This window comes from Bison bison, unplaced genomic scaffold (genome assembly GCF_000754665.1).
Source record: "Bison bison bison isolate TAMUID 2011002044 unplaced genomic scaffold, Bison_UMD1.0 scf7180017864235, whole genome shotgun sequence".
In the NCBI taxonomy this organism is placed as follows: Eukaryota; Metazoa; Chordata; class Mammalia; order Artiodactyla; family Bovidae; genus Bison; species Bison bison.
Genome location: NW_011494807.1, coordinates 3,410,565 through 3,436,945, shown reverse-complemented (window position 1 = coordinate 3,436,945; position 26,381 = coordinate 3,410,565). Strand labels below are relative to the sequence as shown.

Below are 26,381 nucleotides of genomic sequence, written 5' to 3'. Positions count from 1 at the left end.
AAACTACTGCAAAGGTTTGCATTAAATTATTTTTTCAAACATAATGATAGTAACAGTAATAAAGATAGAAGAAAATTACACGGTTCATTTTAGACTAAGATGTTTAGAGACAAATTCCTCAATCATATGTCTATGGTTTTGACTACCATTTCTTATTCCAACAACTACTTAAGAGGAAGAAAAGCCAATTGACTGGAGGGGTGTTGTTCCTGATTAAAGAAAGTGTTGTCTCCTTACTTCGTTTTTGCAAACAGTGTGACTCCAGCAAGACTGTGCAATCCTTCAGAGCAGAAGTTATAACTTACGCTGCTCTTGGAACCAGACACATAGTTGGTACTCAGTAGATACCAGCTGCCTTAACACCGCTGCTGGCAATGATTTAAACTAGGACAAAGGTTTTCAAATCATAAATGGGTGAAAAAACATTGAGCTGTATAGGTCAAGACATCCTTGGAAAAAGCACAGGATATACAAGGAAAAATAAAATGATGGAACAGACTTGTGCACATTTGTGTTACACAGCAGAGTGAACCACATTTCAGGAGTTTCAAACAACACTCTTATTTTAAAAGTTAGTTTTGAAATAGGTATTTGGAAATGTGAATTCAGAGCTAAAATAAATTCTTACAGTTTTCATCCTGGGCAATGCATTGTAAAGGGATCCCAAAGAAAGACGTATAGCTGTCATTGTACCACACGAGAAGCTCGGTACCCCTGGGAATATCTATACAGGCTCGGTAGAATATATTCGACCTATTCAAAACAAAAGAAAACCCAGCTTAGTAATCGGTAGGACTCACATGCTCCATCCACATTGTTATTGCCCCAAAAAAGTTCTGCCCAGTTTCCCACCTAAACAATTTCTGTTTGTAATAAAATCTGCACCCACCTTATCGTTCCCAGCAACCAATTAGAGCCTGTAACCCAGTACGATAAATAGCTCACAGTTTATTTCCACAGTGTCCTTCCATGGAACATCCTGGCCAAAGAGACAGATATTTGGCCCCGGAGAGTCAGCAGAAAGGAAGAGTTCATTTAAAGAAAAAATTTCATCTCACACTAACGAGAAAATTCTCTTTCTTGGTAAACTGCAGACTCTGGTACGTCGACCCCACATACAAATTAACACCATTGATTTCTTATTTGAAGGAAAAGCGTTAGGTGTATTCTTACAACTTGGCATGGGAGTTCTCAAATTTGTAATAAAATTAAGCAGCTTTGTGATATAAGGGCTAAGAGAAATAAAAATCTTCCCCATAGCTTTTTTTTCCTCTAAAATTTGATACAGAAGAAGAAGGAAAACAACCCTCTTATGTGAAGTGGATGGAAATTCAATAAATACAAGAGGGGCACTTTACTCTGGCTGAAAGATTACACTATGAAATGACAGAGTGAAGGTACCAAGAACTAAACAGCCATGGCACAGTGAATAAAAACCTACAGATTTAAAAAAAAAAGAAAAAAGAGGAGCCTGTGATCGGTTTTCTCAGTGAAGAATTGCTACAAACATTAGCCTCAAGTTCAAGATAAAAGGGTTCAGGGTTGGTGAACCTTAAATTTAGCCTTTCTGTAAGGAACTGGCCATAGCAGGGCAATCTGTTCCTTGTACAACACTGTAGACATAAGGCGAATCCTTCACCACATTTTTCACGGCGGTGAGATATGCACTTGTCAACATATTTTGTCACCACAAAGTGGCTCTTGGCAATAGGATCATAAAGATCAATAAAAAAGTGCAGATTCTCAATATTTTACTTGCAGCTGCAAAAATTTCATTTATCTTGTTATTTTCCTTACTTGCTGCCATTCTGTCTCATGAGGGCACTGCTAGCTAAGCAGAATGTTTTTCCCCAACATTCTATGAATATCTGACAAAAACTCCAGCCAGTTGTCCAGACCTCACTCCCCTTCCTCCCTCCGCATCTCCAAGAGCTGTGCATTTTATTAATTCTTTCCACTGCTACATAAAAAAATCAAAATTGGAGCTGGGATATAAATCACTGGCATCTCCTAACTTGAGAAAAATTGAGTCGACTTTGTACTTCACCCTTGTAACATTTCATCTCTCGGTTTGGCTTCCCTTAATATAAACACAGCGCCGGCAAATGAATGTGCTAAAACCAAATGACACACTTTGCCGCTGAAAGAGCAGAACTGTTTTCGAGCGATGGGTGGTCTTTTGAGGCAGAGTAGGCCAAAAGGGGAAAAAGAAAAGTGTAAGCGTACACCGTTCCTTACAAGCGGGCAGAGCTTCCAAAACTCGCAGAAATCTCTGCATGTTGAAGCACATCAAAGGGATTTTTCCCTTTTCAGATAATATTTCCTTTGCTGACATGTATTTAGGATTGTGGTTGGATGACTCATAAAGATAGCTTCATGGCGTCCCAACGCAGCTGAAGCGGAACACACGCCAACAAACATTATTGTCAGCCTCAAAATAAAAACAAAACGTTCAGCTAAGGGTCAATCAATCAAGGGCGCTTTGAAGAAAATTCCATTTAGATATTACAAATCATAACAGAATGAATCTAAACCAGCTGACTTTTTGTGAAGAGGACATTCATGTATAATAAAAATTAGGCTGGCTCTTCAGGGTCCAACTTTTCTATTTTCTTACTCTTGGACGTGGTCACTGGTGATGGATGCCAGTTTTTAAATTGTGTTTTTGTAGTTCATTTTATAAAGATCTGAGGTAATCGAAAACAGATCGGCAGAGAGAATTCAGTGTGGAAGCACCATAAGGAAGGGAGCAATAAAACCCACTTAATATTGACAGAAAGGTAACGACTTTCTCATGCCCACCTTTCTTGCAGGGGTTTCTTATTTACCCAAAGTCAGAAGTCTCCTCAAGAGCTCCCAGGGTGCCCATGACGGAACCAGCCAAACTATCTCTTGCCGAGTAGACAAACACAATCTTTACTACTTTACTAGCTCCGAGTTTTATAAAAACTTCACAACAGAGATGCAGCTGCAGGGAAGGTGGGTGAAGCCCATATACAGACTGTAACCAGATACCATCGTGTGCAAGTTCATATAAACCCTTATGTAATGAAAGATAACTGCCTAGGAAACCAATGCAGTGAGTCACATGCTGTCCAAATATGTTCCCTTTGAATTTGGAGGCCTTCGGAGAGCAAGCCAGATTTGTGCAGCCTTTAACCTATAAGGGGAATAAAGTTTGCTTCTTTTTTTAAGGCTTCATTTTTAAAAATAAAAAAAAAAAAAGAAATTGTCATCAGCAGGACTCCAAGTTGCCGAGCAAGGCTCCTTCTGCTTTGATGTGTCTGTGGTGCCTGATAAAGTTAAACAGTTGCTTCTGATTCTAAAGGGAACGTGGCTGTTTATAACTGAGGTCATATATTTACATGGCACATGTTTTTGAGGGATTCTGAGAAAAGAAGGCTTCGTGGCAGGGCTTTTTTCCTATGGGATCTGTGTTTGCCTTTGGGTTGCCACTCTAGCCTTTAGTACTTGATAGAAATGCTTGACCAACAGGTGCATCAGGCAGGTGTGGCTTTAGATCTGGGATGCCCACTGGCTTTTCTGCCCCTCCCCCACTCTAGGCCTCCCTATGAGACTCTGGGAACTGGGGAGGCTTCACCTCATCTCCACTCACCTTTGGGATTTGCCAAAATATCTCAGGGGACTGGTGCCTTCTCTGTGCTCTGGAACCACCCCATCCCCCTGAAACATACTCTGAATGGCCGCAGGACCAGAGCCAAATGCCTTGGCACCTTTCAAGGGATCAGGAGAGGTTACTATGACTCAGTCAAGGCTGTTGAGCACAATGGTTTCAGGAAAGCAGCCTGGGGAGGGTTGAGACTTCTTGATTTCCCATGCCTTTGTGCAACTCAAACTGTTTCCTCTGAGAGACAGCCAGACTGAAGGCGACTGAAAGCAAGTGACGTGGGCTGAATCTGTGACCTCCTGTTTGCGTGTGGACACATCTGCTGGGGAGGAAATCACTGCAAGTCAGTGAGTTCACTGGGCTCACTCAGGCCATGGTGAACATTCATGTGATGATGTGGAAGTAACTTTTTCATGTGCAGTGAGTGAAAAAGGCCTTCTCCTAGCATCCTTATTCCTGAATTCTCAAGAAATGACTGTTACAAGAACTAGAGAGATATCACAAACCTAGCAGGAAAAAAAAAAAAAAAAAGAAATTCCTGCCAGCCCTGCAGAGTTCTTCAGGACTTCAGGACTCTGCAGGATTTTTTCAAAACTAGCAGCAAGCCTGAATTTATATATGCAAGGCAAAGGGCTTCGGCTTTGTAAGTGGTAAATCAAGGTATACTTTACCTGTACTGAACTACTGTTAGATTCTGTTCTCCGCAGTGCCTTGCACATCGGATATACCTCATCCAGCTCGACTTACTAGGTTCCCCACCATCAATAAAGTGCTGTAGTGTCCCATCTTGGTCATATATCTAGAGAAGAGGTCAGAAGGTCAAGTAGTTAGAACGAATCATCAGCAATCATTTCCCCTGCTTCCCTTGGTGTCTTTATGTGTTGGCTGCAGCAATTTATTGCCCATAGGTTTGCTAGTGCTCAGGAATGCTTGTGGAAACTCAACTAGAATAACAGGAGAAAAACATTTTCTGGTGATGCAAGTCAATCACGTTTTTCTTATCAAGCCAATCTTCCCTTTATTAAACATATTTGTGGCATCTCAAGGATGTGAGTGACCATGTTTCCCAAAGAATATTTAACCTCTTTTTGACAGGCTACTCTTTAGTAATGAGCTGCTGGATAAACAAAGCAAGCTGAGAGGCGAGGCCACGCTGACATGGCTGGAACATCCACATGAGAGGCCCTCGTCTCAAACACGTAACTGGTCGAAGGCATCTGGGAGGCAGGGACTGTCGGCTCAACAAGCCGGGTGACACCTAGCAGGGGTTGGCGCATTATGGAGCTGTTTCAGACTGATAAAATTAGACTCTGATTTGGATTGAAAAAAATGGACTCTCACCTCGCAGAAGATGTAGGACTTCAGCTGTCAGGACCTGAAACTATTAGGAGAGGAGTCATCAAAAAAGAGGGACCCTCGCAAAGGGAAAGAAAAAAATAAGAAAAGTTTCCTATGGATTTAAAATGTCTTAACTGAGGTCGGTCTAATCATTATTGCCTTAGATCACCTCAAGCAGATTTTCTTTCAAGATCACATCCAAGGTAATGGAATCCCAGGCAATGAGCATGGGACCAAAAACCTTCTGCTAAACAACTGGCCAGCCCAGGATGTTGGAATCAGGGCTAACAGCAGAAACAATCAGCCCCCACTTCCAGAAACCAGGCCAGCCCTGGGCACCTTGGAGGCTGGGGTATCTGGAAGGGTGGATTGGGGAGTTATATATGGGCAGCAATTCTGGAAGGCCATCCTCAGTCCTAGGGGCAGCCAGGAAGCAAGGGGTACAGTTCTCAGAAGGATCATGGCAAAACTGGGCCTTTTAAAGAAAAATCAGCAGTAAGATTGTGTTCCGCAGAGCATCCTGAGAAATTAAGTCTCATTCTTGCTAATCAGCCTTTCCGCTTTTCTTTTCCAAACAGTCACAGAGAACAAGTCTCCTGGAGCGCCTCACTGGTTACATTTCAGCCCTAAAATTAGTAAGGTCATTCATATTAATTTAGCTCAGCATTTCTATTCTGGGGGCCAAAAGTCTTAGTGATGACAGTTCTTTTTATCATCATCAGTCATTTTAAAACAGTTGATTTGTTTTTTGGTTTTGTTTTTTTTTTTTTTTGGCTTTTCTTGAACTCATTTGTCTTCACCCCCAATCTTTCCACTAACCCCCACAAATAAAACTAGAGATGAAGCCAACCTAATCAATATAATGGTTGGAGAAGCTATGACTGGGTAGCAGGCTAGAATGATTATAGTTGATAATCAATGTAGCCTGAGAAGAATGAAGAGAGTCCTAGATTATATTTAAGATAATGACTTTAAAATCTTAGTTTAGGGATGATAGCAGGAAATGGGAGCATTTCATGTGGTAGATACATCTGCTCCGTAAGCAACCTGATGACAGATTTCCTATTTAGGTAAGATTATTACACGGTACTTATTTTGTTGCTCTTATTTTCGTTTTAGGAAACTGGTTCAAAGGCTCAAAGTCGCAATCTTGAGTCTGCTGTCAACAGCCCATGTGACACTGTACAAAGCCATCAGTTCTTTGAATACCACTATCTATCTATGCAGCTAAGCTAAGTCACTTCAGTTGTGTCCGACTCTGTGTGACCCCATAGACGGCAGCCCACCAGGCTCCCCCGTCCCTGGGATTCTCCAGGCAAGAACACTGGAGTGGGTTGTCATTTCCTTCTCCAATGCATGAAAGTGAAAAGTGAAAGTGAAGTCGCTCAGTCGTGTCCCACTCTTAGCGACCCCATGGACTTCAGCCCACCAGGCTCCTCTGTCCATGGGATTTTCCAGGCAAGAGTACTGGAGTGGGGTGCCATTGCCTTCTCCCTATCTATCTATAATGGAGCCCAAAATGTTGAGGACCCAGCCCTCTGCCCTGTCCCTCTCCCATGAACAAACCTTCCATGACAGCTGCTGGTGAAAATACTTATGAAGCACTTGGAGAAGTGCAGTTCTCCTTCATGCTTCCAGCCAATGTCCTCAACAGCAAGTTAAACTCTCTAACATTTACACATCATGGGTGTCGCCGAGTGTTAGCTCATCTGAACACCAGACATTAGCCAGTCAGTCTCCAAAATAAGTATAAAAAAGTGTTTTCTCCCACACTGTTTCAGCAATAACCTCCTTAAACTAAGTATATTGTGATTACAGGAATCCTACAATTCTTGCCTGCCTGGTGAAAACGCTACTTGCTTTGAGGAAAAGTAGATGGTTATTTGCAAGGCTTCCCCAAAGTATCAAACACTGAGCACATACCGTGAAGCTGAGCCTCCCCTGCTCCAGCCTGATACCAGTATTACACTGTTTCACATGAAACCTGACAAAAATCCCACTTACCAAGTTAGATCCCGTAAGTGTGCACCCCATCAGAAATGAGGAAACTCAATCAGGCTTGATACTGTTCTTTCCCTTAGCACCCAGAGCCCAGCCATCACCAAATCCAGCTGAATTTACCTCCTAAAACTTTTTCACATGCATCCATCTCTCCCTCTCCACCATCACCATCCTACCTGAACCAGCTTCCTCTCTCGCCTGAAGGACTACAAAAGTCCCTTGACAGATTTCCCTGCTGCTGCTTCAGGCCCTTCCAACCTAGTCTCTCAAGTACAGCCAGAGGGATCTTTCAAAATCCAAATGTAATGATTGCTTTTATCCCCCCTGCCAAAATAAGAGTTTCATAAATGCCATAAAATGTCAAGTAATAACAACATACATTCTCAGCATGTGAGATTTCCTCAATGGGATCCATCATGCTAATATGGGCAGCACCTCGAGCCGAAGTTATTTAGGGAGGCTGGCCAAAAACATGAACCTTTGCATTTGGCTCAAGGCCATCTTGGGGCCCTTTCTAGCCTGTGTTGTTAAACATTTAAACTGTGTTTCTTGAAAAAGTAACAAGGGCCCAGCAGTCAGTGATGCCTATTTCTGTTCATTTTCCTAATAAAAGTAGAATAAAATTGGAAAAACCACTATATCCACATGTAAGCTCTAAAGAGGAACTTTTCAAAAAAGTTCTGCATCCCAATTTGTGTGTTGTTATTAATCTCCATCATTAGCTCAACTTTGTTTTCATTTCAGAGTTCAGTAAAAGAATTTTTTAAAAAAGAGGGAGATAAAATTCCACATGCATCTGAACTATACAAGGACACTGTCCCTGTGCCCAGACGGGCTGACATTTGTCCTTCTGGGAGACAAGCAACCACAAGTGGGGAAATGCTTCAGCAGATTTCAGTCCACAGCAGCTGCAACAATTTCAAGGTCGAGAAGCTGTTATTGGAGGCTGCACCAACATCTACATTTGTGTGACGCTAAAATGTAACTGTAAGATAGATACCTAACAGGTCTAAAAATGTTAAGGAATTTGAGGAGATTTATTAATGCCAAGACCAAGAGTTATTTTGTTTTCATTACCTTTCAAAAGATTTAAAATAAGAAGAAAAATATAAAAAATCTTACACAGTGTTTAGATAATCTCCTCAGGACCAATGAAAATGTCAAAGAGGTCAGAAATTGAATTCGTTCAAATGGTAAGAATGAAAGTAAGAGTCAAATTTAGGAAAAAAATTCCTTGAAAGAATCCTTGAGTCAAGCATAGTTTTGCTGAAAACTGTGCACTTGATTCTCCATGAATATGAACCACCATAGTTTTATACTTGCTCTGTTTTTTCTAAGGAAGCTAGAGGTAGGGGAAACACACGTAAAGAAACACACAGGACACCTGGAAGGAAAAGGGTTAAATTTTGTAACGCGAACCCCTCGAAACTGTAGAAAGCATATTTGTTTTACAAAGCTAGTCCTAGCATTGCTGAAAGGGAGTATAAAATGGCACAGTCATATTGGAGAACATTTTGGCAATGCTGAAATAAACTTGACAATGCATATTTCCTGTGACTCAGCAAGTTCACTTCTAGGAAACTACTCCAATATAATTCTGACACCTGTGCCTAAGGAGAAAAGTTCAAGGGTGTTCACTGGAACACAACTTTTAATAGCAAATAAGTATAAAAAAGAGAAATATCCATATCAGAAGAATAAACTAACTGTGGTTTATGTATTCAACAAAAAAGTACTAAACACTTAAAATGAATGAACAAAACCTGTTTGTATTCAGATCTAGTTGATATAGATCAAAACATCAAAAACATAATGTTGATTGAGAAAATCAGTTGCAGATTAATGCATATGATATCATTTGTTAACATTTCAAAATATACAAAATAATGCAATTGTATATTTTAATATAGTGTATTTTGTAATATACAGATAGCAATATGTCTATCTATCTGTATCTGTTTACAATAAACATGCTGGAAGGATTCACCATTAACTTCATCAGAGTCCTGGCCTTGGGAAAGAAGGGGATGGAAGGATAACAAAGGGAACACACATATATCTGAAATGCTTTATTTTTCTTTAAAGAAAAAAAAGTTTCTGAAGCAAATATGACAAAGTGTTAACATTCTCTTTTTTGGCATTTATATATTATACTTTGAACTTATTCCGGTTTTTTAAATCAAAGTGAAGCAATAAATGAAAAGTCTAGTCATCTATTTCTGTGTACATCAATTTTGGCATGGGTTGTTAAAATAGAGGAGCAGATTATCTTACCCAAAGTTAGAAACTATCTGTGTTATCCTCCTGGAAAACTCTCAGTAATATGCACCCACTGATTGCCTTTCTGATTGCTTTGTTGCTATTTTAAAACCCCTGGTTGTGGTCTGTACTTTTTCTTTTATCCTGTATCAACAGGACGAGAAAGATAAGGGGAGAGCTCATTCTTACCTTTTTAAGGATATTTTTATAGTTTACAAACCAATAATATTTACTGAAATGCCACACATGTGGTTGAGATAATGATCACACAAACTGTCACTCATTATAAACCATGCATGCCATTAACTGAAAACCACTATGTGAAAGACTTCATTGCAATCCTGAAGATCAGGGAACTGCACTCTTTGCTACAATCTTACTTTCCTAGAACACTAAACCACTTTAAATGAGAACAGCAGGGCTTCCCTGGTGGCCCAGTGGTAAAGAAGCTGCCTGCCAGTGCTGCTGCTGCTGCTAAATCACTTCAGTCGTGTCCAACTCTGTGCGACCCCATAGACGGCAGCCCACCAGGCTCCCCTGTCCCTGGGATTCTCCAGGCAAGAACACTGGAGTGGGTTGCCATTTCCTTCTCCAATGCATGAAAGTGAAAAGTGAAAGTGAAGTCGCTCAGTTGTGTCCGACCCTCAGCGACCCCATGGACTGCAGCCTTCCAGGCTCCTTCATCCATGGGATTTTCCAGGCAAGAGAGATATGGATTCGATCCCTGATCAGGGACGATCCCACATGCCTAGGAGCAACCCAGCCTGTGTGCCACAATTCTTGAGCCTGTGCTCTAGAGCTTGGGAGCTAAAGCTACTGAGCTCATGAGCCTAGAGCCTGTGCTCCATAACAAGAGAAGCCACTGCAACGAGAAACCCAAACACTGCAACTAGAGAGTAGCCCCCACTCATCACAATTAGAGAAAAGCCTGCACAGCAACAAAGACCCAGTGCAGCCAAGAATAAATAAATCGTTAAAAAATGAGAACATGAGTGAAAACCGCACCAGTGTTGTGTCTTAAATAAGCTGGTCATGAGAGGTTTATCCACGGCTTTGTCATTTATGAATGCTGCCAACTTACATTAACAACAATAATCATCACAGAAATAGTGTAAGCTAGGAGAAGGCAATGGCACCCCACTCCAGTACTCTTGCCTGGAAAATCCCATGGACGGAGGAGCCTGGTGGGCTGAAGTCCATGGAGTCGCTAAGGGTTGGACACCACTGAGCGACTTCACTTTCACTTTTCACTTTCATGCATTGGAGAAGGAAATGGCAACCCACTCCAGCGTTCTTGCCTGGAGAATCCCAGGGACGGGGGAGCCTGATGGGCTGCCATCTATGGGGTCGCACAGAGTCGGACACGACTGAAGTGACTTAGCAGCAGCAGCAGCGGTGACTGACTTGGGCCCATTTTAACGTAATACAGAGAAAAACATCTTCTGAATGATAGAAATTTACGTATATGGGTGGCTCTGAGCAATCTGTATCTCTAAAACAAGATCTGCAAACTGGTGACTCTTGGGTTGAATGCTTGACCAATTTTGCTTTTCCACAAGTGTTTTAAAATTTTGGAAATTCTATCTAATTTTTAATTTTTCTTGAGGAAAAAAATCAGAAGATGGGTCCTCAATCTCTAGGACTAATCCACGGAAACTTAGGTCGCCTTCAAAGTGGCACCCTGAGATCAGCCATGGGCTTTTCTCCTTCCCCATCCTCCCTACCCTCCCCTATTCTTAGCTGTTCCTTACTTCACTCATTTACTTAGCTGCTCAGCCTCATGAAGCACCTAAGTTGGTAAACCCTGCTGTAAAGGAATTTTTCTACCCCTGAAAATCAATCTGCTACAGCTGGGGGCGCTTTCAAGAAAAATCATCTGATCTGATGGCCTGGAAACACTGCAAATGTCCATCACTCCTTCGCAGCCCAGAAGCCATCATATGACTGGGATGCAGGCATTTTGTGCTATAGTTTTCCAGGGAGTGGGAGAGCAGAGCAGAGCGTTCATTTATTTTTACCAGAAGGGCTTTCAATAGTCTTTTAAAGCAAGGGGTCCATTTTAATTCAAAGACGTCATAAATGTAATTACACTATAAAATCAGATAAAAGTTGCCTGAGTCTACTTTAAAAACAGATGCAAAGAAAGCTCATCAGGAAGCACCCCACCACCTCAACAAACCTCACCTTTGCTCTCTGATGCAGGCGCTGGGACATCACCAAGGGCTGGCAGGGAAGGGGGGACCTTGTTGGAAAAATGGCAGACAGAGCACTTCCTCTGCCAGATAAGCTTCCATTTCTTCTGTTAGACCATTGAGTACCACTGCCACATTGAGAGGTCAGGAAAATGAGATAGGGAAGAGAGCACCAGTGCTAACCTCATCAGCTTACAGTCAGCTTTTGTTTCTCTTGCGAGTTTTGTTTCTCGCAAGTTTCTCTTGGGAGTTTGCACCCTCGGATTGGATTCAACCAATCACAGAGGGCAGCTCAGGGCCAAATGCACTAGTCCAGCTTGTATAAGGGATCTTGAATGATGAAGAGTAGGGTATCCACGGTGGGTGCTGGAACTGACACCACAAGGAAACCCAGGAGCAATTATATACATAAGAAAAAGGGGTCTCCAAAAGTTAGTTGTATAGTGCTGTGTTAGTTGCTCGGTCGTATCCAACTCTTTGTGATCCCATGGACTATAGCCTGCCAGGCTTGTCTGTCCATGAGGATTCTCCAAGCAAGAATACTGATGTGAGTAGCCATTCCCTTCTCCAGGGGATCTTCCCAACCCAGGGACTGAACCCAGGTCTCTTGCATTGCAGGCAGATTCTTTACCATCTGAGATACCAGGGAAGCCCAGAAATTAGGGACTTCAACAAACAGACTCTAGTCAGAGGCACAATGAGGCCTCCTCACACCTCATTCAATACTACAAATAAAGAGAGCCAAGAACCTTAAACAAAAGAAACTTAAATTATAACATTAAACATTAATCCACTCCTCCCAGAACCTGGTTCTCTGAATCTTGGCATGAAACAGAGGAAAAAGAAAAGACCAAAGGTTGTATTTGAAAGGCTTAGCCAGTTTTCAGCTAGCAGGGAGATGTCTCAGGCTCCCTCTCCTGTGATTCCACACCGTGCCAGGTCCCTATGCCAAGGACCCAGACAGCAGCATTTGGTCCTATACTGAAACACCGGTATCCTTCAGCTTTCCCCCCAAAAAGCTAAGGTGAGGGTGCACATTTTATACCCAAACATCTAAAACAAAGCCTAACACACTGGAGGAACTCAAAATACACTGAAGTGAACTGAATTCTCACAATAATTAAATAGCTTCTTAAAGATCTCAAATTTTATTCAAAACTTGAGAAGAAACCACCACTAAATGCGATTAAAAATCCATTCTAAGCGCTAACAACCAGGGCTTTTTAAAGAAAATATTACATCTCTTTGAACTTAAGTTCTTTCAAGTCTATGAAATGCAAAGGTGGTTTTCATAAGATGATTAAAATGTAATAAACAGTTGTGTCTATGTCCATGTGCTGTACTTAGTCGCTCAGTCATGCCCGACTCTTTGAAACTCCATGGACTGTAGCCTACCAGGCTCTTCTGTCCATAGCGATTTTCCAGGCAAGAATACTGGAGTGTGTAGCCATGCCCTCCTCCAGGGGCTCTTTCCAAGCCAGGGATCAAGCCAGGTCTCCCACACTGCAGACAGATTCTTTACTATCTGAGCCAGCAGGGAAGCCCTCAGAAAAGGGTTGAGGAGAGGTCTTAGGGAGTTTCCCAGTTTAGACCTGAGAACCCAGCACTGTTTTAAGACCTCTCACAGCACTTGGAGAATCCAGGGAAGAATAGACACAAAGATGGTTTCTCAGATCTTCTCTACCTATTCTCCACACACTACCTTAGATGGCCCCATCTTTCTGTTAAATTCAGAAAATGAGGGCTTCAATAATCAAGTGTACTAGTAATTTGAGAAACTCAATTGAAAACTATAGTTTGCCAAGATAGATAAAAATGTTTTACTGTGAGATTTCTTTGTATCAGAAGATAAGAGGTGAGAATCTGTTTTGCAACTATTTACACAAGAATAATTCCTGACTGAACTGTGAAACGTTAAAAAACCCAATACCTTTATTGCTCAATAAAAGACTTTACTTTTAATATTATAATTGTTAGAGGGGAATTTCTAAAGTATTACTAATGAAAATATGCAATAGAAGTCATCCTAGTCAATAGGAACTGGAGAGGGGGTGGAGGGCAGAGGTTAAGAGCACGCCTGTGGGTGTCAGCTCCAATGTGTGTGAGTTACAATCACAGCTTCATGTCTGCTGGCCAAGTGACTCTGGGCAGTTACTTAACTCTTCAGGAAGGTGAGACCTTCTTTGAAAAAATGATGCTACTGACAGTCCCAGTCATAGGGCTCATATGAAAATCAAATGAGCTAGTGTAGGTGAAGGACTTAAATCAGTGCTGGGCACACAGTAAGAGTCCAAAAAGCATTAGCTTATTCTGAGGCCATCACATTAGATGGGACACGTCAGCCCAGGCTTCATCTACTAACCTGCTCGTGGACCGTGACCACAGGATAATATGTGCAGCGTTTGGAAACTCATTATTGCTAAGATTATAAGACCAGAAGATTGCAAGCTCACTGAGGGCAGGAATGCATTTTTAATATTTTAAGCTTTTACCCATCAGTATCTTACACAAAGCTTTGTACACATCAGGAAATCAACTTTTGTTCAAAGAGAGAGAGAAAAAAAAAAGTTGGAAATAACGTAGATGGGGTGTAGCAATAAGCCAGTCATTTATGTTTTTGTTCCTCTGATGAGTCTATCAAAAAATAAAATACTGAAAATGCTGGATAACTGTGAATACTCTCTAGAAAAAACAGTAAGGAAGCATTTTTCCAGTCCTACATTTTCCATTTGCTAAAGTTAACACAAACACAGGTACCTACCACACCTTTAAGAGCACTCCTGGAGCTTCTGTAACTAACAGGTTGTTCATGCTCAGTCACTCAGTCATGTCTGACTCTTTGCAACCCATGGGACTGTCGCCCGCTAGGAAGTGTTTTAATTTGCTGTGGCTTCAGCCCTCTTACTGAACAATACCTACCATGTAGAACTGCTTGACTTCTGAAGACACTGACATTTCCAGCTAGAAGAGGCCCCAACTCACAGTATCTCATATGCACATGAACTTTGAACAAGGTCCAGGTACATGAGCTTTCTGTGCAGTCAAATGTACCTGGATGAGGGGCAGGGGACATTTGTGGATGGCAGCCTGTGGAATCAGATCAACAGGGAGCACTGTCAGCCATGGCTTCTGGGCACTGCTTCCCAATCCAGAGAGGAGGACAGCAAGGACCACACCACTGTGGTCTCCTAACCTTTTTACTTGTAAACTCTCAACTCCAGCTAAATCCAGCCTTGAGAATAGAGACCACAAAGCAATACTCTCAAAGGAGTGAAGCATCTGCCACCACCTAAACACAATGAAAGAACAGCAGCTAATGACCAGGTCATATGCATCTGGTGGTATTTTGATTTATAAAATACTTTCCCAACCTTCAGTGATCCTTATAACTGACCTAGAAGGTAGACTGGAACATTTATTCCATTTTACAGATCTGATACTTTGGGCTGAGAAAGGGGAGATGAGTTGCCCACAGTCACATAGCAGGTCTGTGTGACAAGGAGGAAATGTTCCTGAATCATAGGCCACCATGTGACTATTGCTTTCATCACATCCCACTCGTCCTATCAAGGAGAACGAGTAGAACTCTTTCATTAAAACTGCCTAAAACTCTTAATATGTAAGAATGAGGGCCATAAAACATGTTCATAATAATTAACAACGTCATTTATAAAACAAACTCCTATCATTCAGAGAAAATGCCAATTTAGTGAGAATTACTTAACCCATTAGTCAAATTTACACAAAGCAAGCATGCACTACTGGATAAAGACACCACTCTCCTCCTGCTGACCATGTGCTATGACAAGGACCATCAAAAAATGGCTAGGGTATAAATCTATGGAGGAAGATACACATTTTAAAATGAAAGCTTCTTCCTTAAAGCAAATATTGGCTAGTGTGACCAGAGTTATTTGTGTTCAGTTTTCCCACTTTTTTTTCTCAAATATGTAATACTACACTTTTTTTATTTCAATATTTTCTCTCTCCATTAGAATTAAGTTGTTTCATTGCTATTTTTCATAAGAAAACTCTTCCCTCTCCTTCTGGTTTGGAGTACATTGGAATGCCAAGGTTTTGAGTTGAGGTTTCAAAGGTCAAGTAATAAATGCCCCATAAAAGAAATGAGTAATGGTTATATACACCGTTGCCGTATTTTCAGTAATGCTGATATAAAGCTATATACTGTACTTTGTCAATTCACATTCATCAAGTTCCAGAAATATTAGAAAATCATTAGAGGTTTATGTTGAGTTTGCAGATAATACTAACATATAAGTCAAGACTGAAATATGGTAATCAGAAAAACAGTTGAAAAGTGTCAATAAACCATAAAACACCGGTGGTGGTATTTGTGAAGTCTGCCTCAGAAAGCTGGGCACGGACAGAGATGAAATGGGTGTTTCTGTCACACTCTGGGGCAGTGGCTGGTATGCTGCAGGCTGGCAGAGGAGAGTGGGTGACTGAGGATTCCAGCACAGAGACTGAGAGCTCCCGAGAGCCACTGAGCACTTGGTGAATCTCCCTTATCTCCGAGGACAGCAGTGGTCATCCATACAAAGTCTGCCATCCATCAACCCAGAAGCTTCTTCAGACATCCTGTCTGCTGATCAGAGGGGAGACTTTGGGGAATCAGGCTTGCATTATCAGGACTTTGTCTGTGATCCGAACAAGCCACTGAACCTTCAACTTTTCACTTGGCAGAAGCCTACATGCTGGAAAAGTCCTGACAGTTCATTCATTTTGCTCCATCCTGGAGCCAGCTGATGTCTGACTGAAGAGACCCGCCCTCTTTGATGTTGTCCTCTTCTGAGAGTGCCCTGCTGTGAAAAAAATTTTATCCATCCAAATTAAAGGGAAATATTTTTGCGTCCAGCTGTTAGCTGTGACATGTTTGCCATTTTTCAGGGCACTGGCTTGGTGCCATCCTCAGGCTCGGCTGCAAACCTATATCTTTTCCCTTCTCCTTCGTCGCAGCAGTAATATTCACAGTGCACAACTGTCTCCAGTGTCCATACAACATCGACACTGAAAAGGAAAATACTGCTAATCCTATACTGCTAAGAACAGTCTTGGAAATATTTTCAAGTGGCAATTTGTTTTCCATTCCTTTTCTTTTCTTTTTTTTATATCAGCACTAATGTCTTTCATAAACTATAAAATTTTTTTATATAAGCCATCCATTTAAATATTGCTTCAACTCAGTTTTTTAAAAATCCAGTTTTAATTAAATTCACCAACAAGAAGTCCTGACCAAATGAAATGAATTTGGATGCTGTGAAAACTTGTTTCATATACACTGAGTCCACACTTAAAAATGGACATTTGTCCAGTGGAGAGAACTCTGTATAAATGAAGAAAAGCTCTCAGGGAAGCTTGAATAAACATTTAGATCTAAGTAATCAAGAAAGCTTGTATCTTCTCACATTTGCTAAATGCCATTGAAGTGAAGTGAAGTGAAGTGAAGTCGCTCAGTCGTGCCTGACTCTTTGCAACCCCATGGACGGTAGCCTGCACCAAGCTCCTCCATCCAACAGATTTTCTAGGCAAGAGTACTGGAGTGGGTTGCCATTTCCTTCTCCAGGGAATCTTCCTGACCCAGGGATCGAACTCAGGTCTCCTGCATTATAGACAGACGCTTTACCGTCTGAGCCACCAGGGAAGCCTATAAAGACTGCTGCCATGAATTGTGTGTGTTATAAACAAAGGGCAGCTCTCAGCATTACCACGTTTTTCTCCATCTACTGAGATGAACAAGTAAAACACCGCAGTTTCCAGCCACCCTCCCATTCTGGCCTTTCTTTCCTTTCTCACTTTCACTTTTGTTGAGAAGAAAAAGAATCGGTGGAACCAGATCTCAGCACTGAGCCTCAGAGAATCCTGCCTTGATACTGATCTCAGACTCTGACTAGCGAACACGCACAGCACTCACCATCCTTTATTCTATCCATGAGAGGTAGATTAAAACAAAACAAAACAAAACAATAATGTATTCCATGTGAGAAAGCATCAATTTTGGAAAATAAAACCACAGGGAAATTTGAATGAACATACTTGGAAAAACAAAGCCTTAGTTATCTACCAAACAGGAAAGGGGACCGTTGTTTTGTTAAAATAATCCTAGATTATTACCAATGTGAACTTCTGGGATGTGCAAATTATCTATGACAGTGTACTAAATAGTTCTATGATTGAAAGCTATAAAAAAACACAGTAAAGTGACTGCACTGTGGCAAGCACTTGAATTCTCCATATGGTATCTCACGGGGTGCTATTTAACCCTTATTGCGGTAGAAATTTCTGGTTTAAAAATTCAACGTGGTATGATACTATGCAGACCTTTAGACCTTGATGAAAATGGTTAGTGATTTTATACTTCAGCATGGTAGCTACGATTTGCAAGAAGTAGCCTGACCAAAGCCTGTGTGCAAACTGCTATGTTAGCAACTGTATTAAAAACTTACACGGTACTAAGTGGGGAGTGTTTGCAAAGAGAAGGTCCCTAAAAAATCAGAAAGAGGCGACTTCCACGAATGTATAGACACACATGTACCATGCCCTAGAGGTCACCCTCTTTTTTTAAGTAAAAACTTTCTGAAGACGCAGAATGTTTGTTCCAATGAAATCATGGTTTCCTATGGTTTTACTTCTTTTTTTTTTTTTTTTACTTCTTTTCAAAGTAGCCTACAGCTTTATTTCTTCTCTGAAATGTGTCACTCTCTGAATTATTATGTTTTCTCAAGTCTACGACATTTTCTTCCTAGCCACACCAATAAAGTGTGACTGTCAGACATGCTTTATTAAGGGGAAAGTGACCATCTGTAGAGGGTAGAAAACATATTTTCAGATCTTAAATAATTTAGGTGACATTCCTTACGTCAAGTTGGGACAGTACCAAACATGCCCTCAATTCCCAATTTACACAATCATGGCCTGGATCACAGGAGAAACAAGGAAACAAAATAAACCCTAGATTCAGGGCGCTCAAGAAAGTGAGAGTGTGGAGGCTAACACAGGCCTAGATCAAGTGGTCCTGAGGGGAGTTTGCTGTTTTCCCAAGTTGGAAAAGACTCTTGGGAGTCCCTTGGACTGCAAGGAGATCGAACCAGTTAATCCTAAATGAAATCAACTCTGCATATTCATTGGAAGGGCTGATGCCGAAGCTGAAGCTCCAAAACTTTGGCCATTTGATGTGAAGAACTGACTCATTGGAAAAGACTCTGATGCTGGGAGAGACTGAAGGCAGGAGGAGAAGGGGAAAACAGAGGATGAGATGACTGAATGGCATTACTGACTCAATGGACATGAGTTTGAGAAAACTCCAGGAGATAGTGATGGACAGGGAAGACTGGCATGCTGCAGTCCATGGGGTCACAAAGAGTTAGACACGACTGAGCAACTGAACAAGTAACTGCTTGCAGGAAAACCTGAGTGAAATTCCAGGTTTGTCCTGGAGCAAGAAACATGGTAGAGGGATGAATTTTGGCTTCTTGGAACCGTTCTTGAAGGAAGGTTTGCACAGTTGTGCAGAGGACTGAATGAACACATTGGTTTGCACAGAGCTCCTCCCCATCAAGACCCAGGAGATGATGCAGCCAAGAACAGAATATCATAGCAGCAGTGGCGAGCCTCAATATGAGACTTCTGACTCCCCAGACGGCATTCTTTTAACAAACATTTAGAAAGTATCCACTATGTGCCAGCCACTGTGCTTAATGCAGGTTTAAAAAAAACTGCAGACCCAGGCCCTACCTTCAAGCAATTTACCATTCAATAGGAGAGATACACGGAGAAGGCGATGGCACCACACTCTTGCCTGGAAAATCCCATGGACAGAGGAGCCTGGTAGGCTGCAGTCCATGGGGTCGCAAAGAGTCGGACACAACTAAGCAACTTCACTTTTCACTTTCATGCATTGGAGAAGGCAATGGCAACCCACTCCAGTGTTCTTGCCTGGAGAATCCCAGGGATGGGGGAGCCTGGTGGGCTGCTGTCTATGGGGTCGCACAGAGTTGGACACAACTGAAGCGACTTAGCAGCAGCAGCAGTAGCAGGAGAGATACAGGTGGCACCGTGGTAAATAATCTGCCAATTCAGGAGATGCAGATTCAATCCTTGGGTCGGGAAGGTCCCCTGAAGAAAGATGGCAACCCACTCCAGTATTCTTGCCTGGAGAATCCCCATGGACAGAGGAGCCTGGCTGGATATGGTCCACAGCATTGCAGAGAGTCGGACACAACTGAGTGACTGATCACAGCACAGCATGCAGAAGAGATAAACACTTAAACAAATCAGAAGACGTTCATCCTGGCATGACTCTCTGTAGATTTTCCTATCCAGTCTTTGCACATTTGATGTCTAGAATGGGGTTCCTAAGTGTAGGAAGAGTAATCCATTACAATTTTTTACAGCGTAAAAAAGACATGAAGACTTAAAGAGCTAAAGTTAAAGCTCTTTAAGTCATCTCAATTGTTTAAACAACTTGTGGACTGTGAAGGCAGCATTAAACAGATGTTTAATTAAAATCTGCTAGGCTATAACCTCAATGAGGACAAAGATAAAATCTGTCATGTTGCCTATTAATTCCCTAGTGGTTAATAGAGAGCTCAGTTCAATCAATGTCTGTTGGTTAGTTGGTTTGGTGGGTGGATGGATGGGTGGTTGAGTGTGTGGCTGGTTGGATGAATAGATGGACAGTTAGAAGGATACAGATACCTTCTAGGTACCCAAACACTAATGGCTGGACCATGTCACTCTGCCCTCTGGGCAGGTCCACACATCTCAGGCAGGGCTGAATATTCTGGAAAATTTTAAGGAAAGCAGCATTTCCAAAAAGGAAATGCTTTTCCTCACTAGTTAAAATGGACACTCACGATTTCACGATTTGATCCATAGCTCAGTTGTGTCCAACTCTTTGGGACCCCATGGACTGTAGCCCCCTGAGAGGCTCCTCTCTCCATGGAAAGAATACTGGAGTGGGTTGCCATTTCCTTCTCCAGAATCTTCCCAACCCAGGGATCAAACTCAGGTCTCCTGTATATAGGAGGCAGATTCTTTACCATCTGAGCCACCAGGGAAGCCCTTAAAAAAAACTGACACTACTTTTATTATTTTTCCCATAGTCTTTTGTTTCTTTTTTAAATTTCAGTTTTACTGAGGTATAACTGATAAATAAAATTGTAAGATACTTAAAGTATACATGGTGGTAACTTGATATATACTGTGAAAGGATTTCCTCCCCATCTAGTTACTTAACACACATTCATCACTTCATCTTTTTTTTTTTTGGTAAGAACATTTAAGTTCCTTTACAAATGCCTAATTGTCTCTGCAGAGCTGAGGTCAGTGAAAAGCAGATGGATATAGACTTCAGTCAACAGCAAGGCCAGAAGTTACTCAGAACCTGGCAGATACCTAACTTTCTGCTGTTGGCCCCTCCTCCCATCCCACTCCCCAAATCTACCCCTAGCTGGGGATCACTGTTACTATCCCTTGACTCTTTGCAACCCCATGGACTGCAGCCCACCAGGCTCCTCTGTCCATGGAGCTTTTTAGGCAAGAATACTGGTGTGGATAGCCATTCCCTTCTCCAGTAGATCTTTCTGACCCAGGGATTGAGCACAGTTCTCCTGCATTGCAGGCAGACCCTTTACCATCTGAGCCACTGGGGAAGCCCAGAGTCTTTCCTTAAGGTGGCACTTTTTCTACCTTCCATCATGCTTCCAGCCCTCTCTCCTGGGCCCAGTGTTGCCCTCATCAGGCTCCCAGAAGCTGAGATTTATACCTAGTGAATGTAGGTCAAGGTGCTGCTCCTAGAAGGAATATTTGCATCTAGAACTTCATCTTCAAGTGAGGCTTGGAAGGGGGTCTGCCCTCAAAAGGAATTTGAAGTACCATAATAAGGGCTGAAATCATCCTGGGGAGAACAGATGACCATCCCTGGAACCCTGGCATGGCACAGACAGTCCATTTTGATCCTCGGAAGAGAGGCAGGGTAAGGCCACTGACTGTACTGCTGTAGCTCCAGTCAAGGGCACAGGCGTCTTGTGAAGGGTAGGGGCTCGGAGGAGGTCAGGGACTCTGGGCAATCCCAGTTACTCCTGCAGAAGAGTTCCCTGCAGATCCCCTCCAGGTGGTGCCAACAGGGCCATTCAGCCTCATTTATGTAAAGAGCCTCAAATTGAGACCTCTGAAGTCATTTCCAAATGAAGTTACACATGCAATCACAGAGACAGACCCACAGGATTAAAAGGAAGCAGCCTTCACACTCTCTGATCTTGGGTCCTTTGACCAGACCACACTGCCTGAAGTGAGTCATAAATTAACATTTTTATAAATCCTGTAATTATCTTATGAATAGCACAATTATATGTTGCTGGTATTAAAAGCATTAAGTTGTTAAAGGTAAACATTTTAAAGTATACCACTGTTTTTGTAACCCTGTTTCAGCATTTTTTCATTTTTCCATATATCAAGGACCTCAGAAAAATGGAAGTAGCCCATGTCTGTTAAGCCTTCTTTGCTGCTGCTGCTGCTAAGTCGCTTCAGTCGTGTCCGACTCTGTACGACCCCACAGACAGCAGCCCACCAGGCTCCCCCGTCCCTGGGATTTTCCAGGCAAGAACACTGGAGTGGGTTGCCATTTCCTTCTCCATTGCATGAAAGTGAAAAGTGAAAGTGAAGCCACTCAGTCGTGTCCGACTCCTAGCGACCCCATGGACTGCAGCCCACCAGGCTCCTCTGTCCATGGGATTTTCCAGGCAAGAGTACTGGAGTGGGGTGCCATTGCCTTCTCCGAAGCCTTCTTTAGGGCTTGTTAATAAAGCTCCTTTTATACAGTTGGGTCAAAGGACTGGCAAGCTTGGAGCCGGCACTGAGGTTCGCTGCCTTCCCCCCAGAGACAGTCCTGTGTTCCTGGTAAGGCAGTCAAGTCCTTAAGGCAGGACTCCCCGGAAATCCAACCAAGAGATGGAGTAAACCTGGACGTCTAGGGCCCCAGGTTTGCAAATCCTCTGGCTAGTGGGGGTGTGACATATGTCAACACCCAAAGCAAAGCAACCACCTAATTATCACACTGTTAGAACACGCACACTTCGTTTTAGACAAGACTCGGGATTCCTTTCTTTCCACAGGAAGCATCTGTGAGCTGAAAGGAAAGAACGGAAAGAGATCTTTCACACCAGGGTGCATAGTGAAGTTCCAGGCAAGGCTACAAACACCTTGAATCTCAAGAAAATGATGGATGAGCATGTGAGTAATCTTCTGGGAAGAAAGTCTGCAGATTTACTGGAGTCTCAAATGGGGTGTGTTTACACACACACACACACACACACACACGGAACTACTGCCAGAATTCTATACATTCAGATAGGAGAGTACTGAATGAAGAAAAGATGAGACCCATCTGTGGATGATGAGCTAGAATCCTTGAGGTGTTTTATATACTTCTGTTGAGGTTCTCTTTAAAGACTGATAGGCTTCTCTGGGTCTCTGAATTATCTGATCTCATTCTTATTTCCTCTTCTCTGAAACCAAGGACCCTGAGTTTCCTGTGACCCCTTTACGGGACTTTGATTTTATATTTGATTGCAACTGTGTTTTGTTGTATTGGTTTTGCCTATATCTCTGACCACATTTTCATGACCACTAGAAAAGTAAACTGGAATAGTAAACCTTCAGTTTGTTTATTTCATAAGACAGATATTTTTAGCTTAGAGATTATGTGGGCCAGATTACATTGGATAGCTGAGTGTTTCAGTTCGGTGGACATTAAACATTCTGGATTTAGTGAGTCAATGGTTATTAATACTCTAAAGTGTTTCTTTTCAGCTTTGATCAAACCCTGATGCCACCATTTTTTACTACTAAAAGGAAAGTATACTGTCACACTAAATCAACTCACCAGGTAGAACCACTTGCTTTGTAAATGGTAACGTTTTTATAAATTAAGGCATTATTTACTTTCTTCAGGCATATGCCTTCGTATCTCCTAATTAATTCATTGGCACATGAGCTACAAAATAGGAATCCTGGATTCTAACTCTGCTTAGCCAGTACTAACTCTGTGATGTAGATAAGTCACTTAACCTGACTTCATAAGCTCTACAACGTGAAGTATGGATGTTAAATTAGATAATTTGGGGATCCTCCAGATCAACTTCTATGACCCTATGAATTGATGACTATGTAAACATGTTTTAAATATAAAAACTTGGTTGCTGGAACCTAGAAGGATAAAAGCCATAACAACAGTTTTGAGTACCTATAAAAATATTCTGATATCCAATTACAGGGTGGGGGGGACATGCTTAGAATAACAACTATAAGTCACATACTTTTTCATTAGATCTGTACAAATTCAATTACAAATCTGTACAAATTCATCTGTACAAATTCATACCTACCAAGCTGCAGAACAGACCTAAGTCAAGAATAAACTCTTCAACAGTTAATATATTTTTAAACAGCATGTAATTGAAAGTGAATTCAATTATGTAGATATGTAATGGTTACATTCAGATTTCAATGAAAAGGAGACACAGTCATGGAAGATAATCAGACAGACTGGGTCTGAGTCTTGGATTCAGCAATTAGGAGCTGTGTAATCATCCTACGCAAAACACATCTCTCATTTGTAAGATGAGGAAGATGTGAATGCAACTGCAAAAGGGTTTTGTGAGGATGAAATGAGATGATTCATGTAAGTGCATGAATCATCGCAAGTGCTCAATAAATAGCATCACTGCTGCTATGCTTTGCTCAGTAGTGTCCGATTCTTTGCGACCCCATGGACTATTAGCCCACCAGGCTCCTCTGTCATGGAATGTTCCAGGCAAGAATACTGGGACGGGTTGCCACGCCCTCCTTGAGAGGATCTTCCCAACCCAGAGATCGAACCAGCTTCTTTTGTGTCTCCTTCATTGGCAGGCAAATTCTTTACCACTGCGCCACTAGGAAAACCCTAAATGTTAATAGCACCATTATTGTTGCTTTTTAACTGATGGGTTTAAGTTTTCCTTTCCAAACAAATTTCCCTCTACTTTAGTATTGCTGAAAAACTAATTACAGAAGAAAATGATAAAGAATTTTCAACTCCAGGGTGTTTCAGTATTCAATGGAATTGGGCAGAGCAGGAATCAAATCTCAGCTGTGTGACTCTGAACTGTGGGTACCTCTGAGCAAACTGCTTAATATTCCCACGTTCATTGTTTCATGTGTAAGAAGAGAATAACACCCTGTGCTAGGATTGAGAAAAATAAGGCATAAAACAAGAGCTGAGAATAGTGTCGGACATGCAGCTACAAAAGATAACTATTAGAAAAATTAAACTTTCTTTTTCTGTAGTTCAGTGGCCCCGTAATCTTAAATACAAAGAACACCAAAGAAGAACTAATTCTGAAAATCCTCTATATAACTATTTTTAATCAAAAACATAAATGCCAAAGTACTCAATGTTTAAAATATTAACTGAGGCACATTTCAACTTGAAAATATATTTCCACATCATTTCATTTTTATCTCATTTTACTGAACCACATTATATTTTATGTTAAAATAATAGTTTAAAGGGGGAAAATACTACTACTACTATATCCTCAAAAGAATCAGAATTTGATATATTTATTTTACAGAACAATTCTGAGCTTGGGATATAATTACTCAAAACTGGCTTATAAAACCAAGGAAGTATAATCACAAGAAGAGTCACAGACTTTATTTTTTTCTCTATCTAAATAGAAATATTTAGTTTCCATAATTACCCTTGTAACAACTACCATATTAACCCTAAAAAAAAAAAAATTGACTTCATTTGAAAAAAAATTTAACATTAGAATCTGCGGTTCAATTTAAAGGGGGAAGGAATGCAACTGATGAAATAATTGTTCAATAAAAACATTAGAAACAATAATACCTATAACTATAATTTATTTAATAATTAACAAATTGATCAGTAAACCATTTATAAACCAGACTCCCAGCAAGAGTAAATATATATAACAATTTCACACACCAGAGGGAAGACTGAAGACAAAGATTCTCTCATTCATAACTCCTGCTTCTGACCTTTGCTTTCCTTAGAAAGCAAAATTAAATAATCTTACCAAGATATGTGTCATTATTTAAGACTCTTTTCTATAAACCATCTTTACATTTCTCTTGTCATAAATTCAACACACATCGTATTCTAAATGGCATAATTAAAATTCAACACATGTATATTTTTCCTTTAAGTTGAATAATTTTGTCCTGCTTAGAAACTGCATAAATCTTGACTAGTCTGTACATTTTTGCTTTCAAGGATGTAATGTGACCATTGAAGCTGTTACATCATGTCAATAAATTTCAAAGATGGTATTAATATAAAAACTATATCACATAACCCTAAAAATTTAATATAGCTGCCATGGCAATAACCAGATCATTTTTCCAAACAAATATATATTCCATCATGTCATTTTGAACTTTTTCTGACCTATTTTTTAAGAAAGAAATCTACAATTGAGACCAAATGTTTTGTGAAAGAAAATACAGGCAAGCCGATTTGGCCAAGCAGAGATAATTTTACATGTAAGGTGTTCTTATATCTTAGAACTTAATCCATTTTTTTCATAAGCATGAAAATTATAATTATGATCTGAAATTTTGACGTCACTTAATTGCCAACGAAGGTCCGTCTAGTCAAGGCTATGGTTTCTTCAGTGGTCATGTATGGATGTGAGAGTTGGACTGTGAAGAAAGCTGAGGGCCGAAGAATTGATGCTTTTGAACTGTGGTGTTGGAGAAGACTCTTGAGAGTCCCTTGGACTGCAAGGAGATCCAACCAGTCCATTCTGAAGGAGATCAGCCCTGGGATTTCTTTGGAAGGAATGATGCTAAAGCTGAAACTCCAGTACTTTGGCCACCTCATGCGAAGAGCTGACTCATTGGAAAAGACTCTAATGCTGGGAGGGATTGGGGGCAGG

General features: G+C 41.2%; 1 protein-coding gene across 1 annotated transcript in view; it reads right to left on the bottom strand.

Moving 5' to 3' along the window:
* Window positions 1-26,381, bottom strand: part of PRDM6 (PR domain containing 6) — a 108,822-nt gene that overhangs the window by 27,725 nt on the left and 54,716 nt on the right. The window contains exons 4-5 of the mRNA XM_010846294.1: window positions 4,300-4,427; window positions 629-753 (exon numbers count right to left, since the gene is read on the bottom strand). Coding sequence (XP_010844596.1) covers window positions 629-753; window positions 4,300-4,427 — 253 coding nt within the window. The remainder of the gene's footprint in view (window positions 1-628; window positions 754-4,299; window positions 4,428-26,381) is intronic.